Source organism: Nannospalax galili, unplaced genomic scaffold (genome assembly GCF_000622305.1).
Source record: "Nannospalax galili isolate Female #2095 unplaced genomic scaffold, S.galili_v1.0 scaffold7, whole genome shotgun sequence".
Taxonomy (NCBI): Eukaryota; Metazoa; Chordata; class Mammalia; order Rodentia; family Spalacidae; genus Nannospalax; species Nannospalax galili.
In genome coordinates, this window is record NW_008359081.1 from 10,540,730 (window position 1) to 10,549,361 (window position 8,632).

An 8,632-nucleotide genomic window follows, 5' to 3' on the forward strand; every position below is an offset into this window, starting at 1 on the left:
GATGTCAAATATCTTCAGATTGCTGACACAGTTAACATTATTTTCTACCAAATGTACCTCGCTGCTATTTGAAAATCTCTTTAAGAATTTTTAGTGCTAAATATATTTTATGATTGCAATGTGTTTGGGTTTCTGTAAGCATATATTTATTATGTAAGTTTTTACATCCTTGTATCTGCACAATTTCCAGTTTAATGGAAGCTCAATAACAGTTTTTGTCACAAAGAATAAATAATAAAACTATAAGATACACTTTATCTTTATAGTTTGGGTTTTAAAATGATGGTAAAGCATAATTTTATATTCCAAACACCCAAATTGCATCGATAACATATGTAATCATTTTTAGTGTTTAAGAGAAAACAGGAATACTTTAGAGGTAAAACTTGGATTGCTTCATCAATTAATATGCATTTCAAGCTACTGATTTGAAATAGCCCAAGCTTTGCTTAGAAGGAGAATAAAGGATGTATATTGAATTGCTCATATGATGTATGATTTCCAAAGTTACCACTCACAAATTCAGGTAGAATATAGGACAAAAACACACATAGAAGTCTTTGTTACACACTTGCTTCGATAAATTTATCAAGTTTATGGTGGAGAATGAACTCTCCCTTTTATAAATATAGCATTTGTGTGTCACAGTCTTGTAACATAATATACCGAAACATAATTCCATATTTTCTCTTAAATATTGTCAAGCTTAGCAAGTTATCAAAATTGTGTGTATATGATGGGAGAAACATAAAACTTAGTAATGCATTATTATAACAGCATTTTTATTATTGAAATAAAAGTTGTTAGTTATGTAAGTATAACCTAAGCCATGTGTATCACCAGCAATAGTAACAATTTGGATTTAAATAGCAGCATATTCTTAAAGCACTATAAATTATATACACATAACAAATTTAAGAGTGTATTAGATATTTTTGCAACTCATAAAGACTATATTTTTTGGCAAGGTGAAATTTTTAGGATAAATAATGTATCATATATGTATCCTAGTTATAATTCCTCATATCTTATTTCAGACATACTTCAAATGTACATAATATATGACATGACTTGACTTATTATAATTCCTAAGAAAGTTTAGTAATTATAAAACAAAGATATACTTAAATGTCGATATTGATGAAAATAATCATTGAACACATTCTTCTATTTTTCTACAAATTAATATTGCCTCTTATAATGCATTTTCACTGATATTTCAATAATTTTTTTCATTTAAGATTGATTCATTCCATCAATTAACTATGTTCATAAACACAGGTTTCTTCTACACGTATGTGTATATTTGTGTGTTTCATATTATATCAAAAACTATGTCACACAACATTAGGGAACTTTTGGGATAATTCTTTGTACTCAAACTTTGAGGTTTTATAATACTTTATTTACATAGTTTTGTAAACTACTTATAAGATATACAAACATGAAATTATCATGCAAAAGTACCATATCTCCTGGTTCTCCATCAAATAGAGTAACTGTAAATAGGCATACAAAACTTCAAAAAGTAGGGTATGTAAGTTCTGCAACCATTTGTTTTCATGGTTTGAGAATTTCAGTATAACCTAATGGATATTGTCACAGTGCTTCCAATTAGCATGAGCAAGTATACACAAGTGTGCACAAGTAACGAGGTACAAATACCCTAGATCATGCAGGACACGTACAAGGCCTCATTTTGGATATCTGAGATGCATTAAACACAAGCAGTATTATCATTAGCAAAAATATATCAGAAGTGCTTTCTTTAGACAGATGTCTTTTGTGCTTTTGTGGATTGCAGCATGCTCTATTAGTTTTTTTGTAGGTGACCCCTGAACGTAAAAATGTAAACCATTGCAGAATGCAGTTCTAGAATAGCTGTGGCAGGAAAAAAGGTGTGACAGAAAGAGAGACAGAGAAAGAGAAAGGAAGAGAGATTTATCTCCAAGAAAGTCAGTGGTAAATTTTCCTTAAATATATTTTGGCCTTCATTTTTCTTTTGAAAACCTTGTTGTGGGGATTGCTTGCCCCCTTCAGAGTACTGTGCAACCTTCTCAAGAGATCATTTAGCACAAGTTTCCACCTTGCAGTAGATCTTCCTACCTTTCCAGTCTTAATTCTTTGAGAAATGGCTGCAAATCGATGGTTGAGCTCAGAGATTTTAGGCTCTACTATTTTCCTGCAATGATCACCGCGGTTTGCCATCAAGTTTGCTGCTTGGTCTCGTGTGGAGTCCACCTTGGGGTGAATGTCGTTCAATTCAGCCTTTAAACGCTATATTCCACGAGCAAGAAACAAGGCTTTAAGTTAGTAATGGAAGTGAGGAAGGCACAGAGGAAAACAAAGAAAGAGATAGTGGGAGAGGGACAAAAGGAAAGAGGGGTAGAGTAAGAAATGAAAAGGAGCCAAGAAATAGGCATGCATGCAGAAGAACAGACTGGGAGGAATAAAATTAATTTCCATAAACTAGAAGTAGAATGAGAATATGTGTGGTCTTAGAAAAATTAAGATACGGTCTTGACTAAGTTTAACATATGTCTATTTAATCTGTCCATGTCATCTAGGGAAGGACAAAGTATTATATTTTCTGTAGCAATCATATTATTTTGTATTTAGTTATCATTGACAATATCTGTGCTGATAGGAATGGTTATAACACAATTTAAATATTTATTCAGGGGACTGTAAAGATGGCACAGTGATGAAGAGTACTGGCTGCTCTTGCAGAAGACCAGCGTTCTGTTTCTAGAGTCCACATGGCCGCTGACTGTTCATTAAGTCCAGTTCCAGACGACCCGATGCCCTCTTCTGACCTCTGTGGGATTTGCACCACATAGGTGCACTAGCATGCATTCAGGCAGTATAGTCATGCACATAAATTAAAATAAAATAAGAAAAATAAAATATTAAGCAGCAAATATTTGTTGAGGAGGGAAAGTATCTGATGTACATTTCTATTCTATCCTGGAACGTTTGAGCTCCTCTTTATTTATTATAATGTTGAATGCCACGGATAAATAGTGACTTTCTAATGCATAAGAATATTGAGTCACCTATGAAAGTATTTAGGAGTGTTCCACTTGACCCAAGAGATCAAATACAACGACCATATGTGAAACAACCCAGTTCTCATTGTACTGAAATCCTTGAAGGAATTTCACCATTACATGATATTATCGATTATAATTAAGAATGGAGAGTATGACACAAAGCCACATCAAAATAATGTCAATATAATTTAATGTAAATATTTTTGAGAAAGTCCAGAATGACTTTAGAGCATCATTATAAAGCAATGGTGTTGTATTAACAAATTTAATGGCACAACAAAGGAAAACAGAGCTCGACAGTGTGGTGTGCATCTGTCATTCCAGCATACTGGGAGACAGAGGCAGGAAGATTCCAAGTTTGAATACCACCTGGGCTACATGATGATTTCAAGGTCAGCCTATATAATTTAGGGAGATCCTGTTTCAAAAAATAACCACGAAAAAGGAAAACAAATGAAAACAATTGTAATCATAACTGCTTTTAAAAGCAAATAAGTCGCTAATCACATATTACTGAATATTTAAGCCAAACAAAAGAATAATTAATTAATTTAAATGAGATCTTTAAAAGTTAACCTCTGGCACATACCTCTAATCCCACCATTTAGGGAGCAGAGGAAGGCTCAGAGGCTTGCCTGGTCTACATAGCAAGCTTCAGGCTAGCTGGGGCTACAAAGAAACCCTGCTCAAAAAAATTTAAACTTTCCCAATTTGATGGAGAAGGAAAATAATATCAAATAGAGACAAAGAATATCTTGTTATAGAAACCATATTTTAAGGGAAATATTCTGACCTTCTGAAATAAGACATTGTATTTTATGTGAATTGCATGAATTGATGGAAAGGAAACTGTGTTCAATGGTTAAAAGCATCTGCTATTCTTGCAGAGAAACCAAGTTCAGTTCCCAGCACCTACCTGATGACTCAAAATGGACAATAACTACAGTTCCAGGACATTTGACACACTCTTCTGAACTTTGTGAACGCCTCCATGTACATGGTGCACAGAAACACACTCAGGTTTGCACAGGTATAGATGGTAGATAGATAGATGATAGATAGATAGATAGATAGATAGATAGATAGATAGATAGATGATAGATAGATAGATAGATAATAGATGATAGATAGATACATAGATGATAGATGATAGATAGGTGATAGATGATAGATAGATGATAGATTAGATAGATAGATATATAGATACATAGATGATATCAACCTTTCCTAGTCTAATGTTCCCCTTTCTCCTTCATATAACTGCCTCTACCACACGTCTCAGTGAGCCTCCCCCCCAACATGACCGCTTATTGATTTCTTGACCACCCTGGATTCTCAAATCGCAACTTACATATCTAAGATTTGAGAAAAGTCTAATATAGATAGATGGATAGATATAGACAGATAGATAGATATAAATTTTAAAAAGTAAAACTTTAAGAAAAAGAATACTGTCGTTAATATAAGAATGCCTATGCAATATGATAGCAAACTTTTTCCTTTGAGAGCAGAGTTTGTGTAAACATAGGTCATAGTTTAATTTGGAAAGATATCCAGATTGCAAAGCCCTACAAAGTCATTCATCTCCCATGGGCAGGAAGAAAATAAGAAAGAATGTGGATAGGATGAGTGGAACAAAGGAAGGAAGGAAGGAAGGAAGGAAGGAAGGAAGGAAGGAAGGAAGGAAAAAAGAAAGAAAGCCAAATGGATTGTTTCACTAATTAAAAAGTCTTAGGTATTCTGTAGCGCAAACATGATTAACATAAGTTATACAGTTTGAAAAATACTTCTCATAATACTTTATTTGCTACCTTAAGAATGTCTTCTTTTTGTTGTGGTTTCTTTTTCTCAGATTCATCCAAAAGTGTATCCGCGTGAATGATCCACTTTGTGACATGATCCACATTCTGATTAAAGGTTTCCATGTGTTTCTTGTATTCCTTAATTATACACAAACATATTATGTCATTATTTAGACCATATTCTTAAATAATTTGTCCTACTTTCCACTTTCTGCAATTCTAAAGACTTAAATATAATATTTAAATTCCATTTAAGAAAGCTACAGTATATCAGTCTTGGTGGCCCACACCATTATTCCCAGCACTCATTAAGCAGAAGCAGGTGGATCTCTTTGAGATCTAGGACAACCTGGACTACATAGTGAAATCTAGACCACCTGGTGCTACACGGAGACCCTGTCTCAAAAAGACTGAAAGAAAGAAAGAAAGAAAGAAAGAAAGAAAGAAAGAAAGAAAGAAAGAAAGAAAGAAGAGAGAAGGAAAGAAAGAAAAGAAAGAAAGAAAGTAGAGGAGAGAAGGAGGGAGGAAGGGAGGGAGGGAGGAAGGAAGGAAGGAAGGAAGGAAGGAAGGAAGGAAGGAAGGAAGGAAGGAAGGAAAGATATCCAAACAGAATATAGTACAGGTATAGAAAAGTATCTTAAAATAGAATTTAGATATTTATATGTTCAGAATAATGAACCAGTACAACACAGGAATTTATAAACACAAATATCATTTCTGTATGCTTGTGGATATTTTTTCCTTATGACAAAGCAAAATGGAAAATTTTCCAAACTTTTCTCTTACCAACAAAAGATTTAGCCATTCTTCAGCTCGGGAGGTGACAGCAACCCAGTTACTATTCAGAAGACTGAGTTTATCTTCTACCAAGGTCTCCTTTTTGCCCAACACCATTTTCAAAGCTTCTCCTAGTTCAGTGACACTCTTCAAGTGAACCTTCTGTTTCTCAATCTCTTTCTGAGTTGCCTGTGTATAAAATGTCATTAACTTGCAAATAGCATAATATAGCCACAGCCTTATGATTTAATGCTTCTGAAACTGTTTGTTTTTCTGCTATGCAATGACTTTTTGAGGTTGTAAAGCTACAGAATTACATGTTTATTAACCATAAAAACATGTCAGACACGTTACAGCTTCATTATTGGTAATTGCTTAATAATAATTATACATATTCAGTAACTAAACATGCAAATTTCCCAACGAAATATTTCAGGTTTACTTAATTTGATCATGTAATGGCTAAAAGCAAATATTTTAACACTCTCCTACAAATAAAAGCCTATCTCTAGAAAATTAAATAACTATAATATTCTTATATTTCTAAAGCAGTGCATTGAGTCTTTTGGTGACATGAACCTTTTTGGAATCTAAGGAATCGAAATGACCCCTCATCACAATGCTCTCTAAAGCATAAAATAGAGTGCACAAAATCCTGAAAGATTCAGAGATAAAAGGTCATTTGCAATAGGTGGCAATGACTTTATTGCCGAAAGCCAATGCCTAAACAAGACCCAAATCACGGAGGGATAACAGTAATAAAGAAAAGAAAGTTCACCAGAAGAATCAAGTAAAATTTATTCACAAAGGACTATAGAAGTGCCCCATATAAAGAAGATACCTCTACAGACAGCAGCCATCATTTCTTCCTCCTAGAAGCTCTCAATATGGCCTTTTTAAATCTGTGTCATATTGCAAAATAGTTTGCATCTATCTTTTCTACACAACATCATATCCTACTCAACTCCTGATCATTGTGTACTGTTGCATTCTTTGGTTCTTGCTTTCAGCATCAAAACAATAGGAAGTATAAATGAAAAAAAAACACTACCTGGGCAAATAATTGCACAACAAAACATTATTGCCTTTTATGATTTATATTCATATGTTTATTTTAACACAAAACACCTGGTACTGAGGTAACTCATGCCAAATGAATTTATTTGCTATCACAGAAAGGATTCTTTGTTATATAGATATCATTTGTTGTACATAAGAAATACTTGTTCAGTTCTTTGCCCCAATTTTTAGTTGGTTTGGGGTTTTATTTGTTTGTTTCTTTGTGTTTTGGGCTATTATTGCTGTTGTTTAGTTTTGGGGTTCTTTGTATATTCTACTTAAGCTAAAGAACAAGCAAGGGAAAGTCTAAGTTGGTACTGACCTCAAAGCTTTATCTCTACTGCCTACCTTTCATAGTGCTGGAAGCTGTTATACAAGCTACCAGAGGAGAAAAGTAATGACTAACTTTTGCAAGCTGTGCATCCTGTAAGTTACAACAACTGGCCTGGCAAAGTATGCCCACTTAGGCAATAGTGTCACAAATGTTATGGGGGTAACCAAGAAGTTTCTAATTGAACTTAATTTCTACTTCATAATAGAGAACCCATACCTGACATCGATATCAGCCCTAATTACTTGTGGATAGACACATCACAGGTCATAGGGGACAGCCTACTAATATTACTCTGCTAAATACAAATAATATTAAACTGACTCCTAATGACTTATTGGTATACCAATAGATTAAATCACCTCTCAACTTTCACTAGAGAATCTTCTTAATTTAGTAGATGTTGATTGACACACAGACCCACAACTGGAAATTGTGCAGATAATTAGAGTCTGCATAGGGCATCTATGTCAAAGTTTTGCCTCCCAAAGCTCAGGGATCATTGTGGAAGAGAGGGTGGAAAGATTGCAAGAACCAAGATAGAAGTAGGGAAATAGGTAAAAAACCCCAACGCTAAGAACCAATAGATGCTTGTAGGGGGAGAGTCAGTGTTCTTTAAGGGTGTGAGTCTGGGTAGGTTAACCAACCTCCAGTGGAAGGACCCACACTGAAGGACATTTGGAGACACAAATTTGACATGATAGGATTTAATATATAGCAAAACGTTGTATATCTCCATATAACATATATAGAGAAAGAAAGAGAACATGACATTGAGTCAAGATTTGTAATGGGGAATTGCACAGAGGGGATAAGGGCATAAATATGATAAAAATACATCGTATGAAACAAAAATTCAATAAAATCTTAAAAAAAAATATTTATGCTCCTGGCCTGCTCTCCTATCCTCAGGCCTCTTGGGGTGGGTCTATCGCGGAGCCCTCTGCGCCTTGACTCCCCCGGCCTCATTCGCCCTTCCATCTCCCCTGCTGTTCTCTGCTACTGGTTTGGGCCCTGCGCCATTCCTGATCTTGGGTCCCCAGACACCTGGGGAACCGGTGCTGCTTCCTGATCCTCTTCACCCAGGCCAGCTTGGTGCCTTCCTTGGGCTCCAGGAGCACTGCTTCGGGACCTGGCCCTGCCCTCACCTCTCCCTGCTTCCCTGGACCTGCACCACCGGCTAAATTTCCTGGCCTGCTCTCCTGCCCTCAGGCCTCTCTTGGGGTAAGTCTATCACACAGCCCTCCACGCCTTGACTCCCCCAGCCGCATTCACCCCTCCATCTCCCCCGCTGTTCTCTGCTCCTGCTTTGGGCCCTGCGCCATTCCTGGTCTTGGGTCCCCAGACACCTGGGAATTGGGTGCTGCTTCCTGATCCTTTTTGCCCAGGCCAGCTTGGTGCCTTCCTTGGGCTCCAGGAGCACTGCTTTGGGACCTGGCCCTGCCCTCACCTCTCCCTGCTTCCCTGGACCTGCACCACCGGCTAACTCTCCTGGCCTGCTCTCCTGCCCTCAGGCCTCTCTTGGGGTAAGTCTATCATGCAGCCCTCCGCGCATTGACTCCCCCAGCCGCGTTCACCCTTCCATCTCCCCCGCTGTTCTCTACTCCTAG

At 36.4% G+C, this 8,632-nt stretch overlaps 1 protein-coding gene across 1 annotated transcript in view; it reads right to left on the minus strand.

Annotated features, from left to right (window-relative positions):
* Dmd (dystrophin) overlaps nt 1–8,632 on the minus strand; it is a 2,373,110-nt gene that overhangs the window by 1,316,519 nt on the left and 1,047,959 nt on the right. Inside the window, exons 35-37 of the mRNA XM_017795501.2 lie at nt 5,642–5,821; nt 4,865–4,993; nt 2,107–2,277 (exon numbers count right to left, since the gene is read on the minus strand). Of these exons, the coding sequence (XP_017650990.1) occupies nt 2,107–2,277; nt 4,865–4,993; nt 5,642–5,821 (480 nt within the window). The remainder of the gene's footprint in view (nt 1–2,106; nt 2,278–4,864; nt 4,994–5,641; nt 5,822–8,632) is intronic.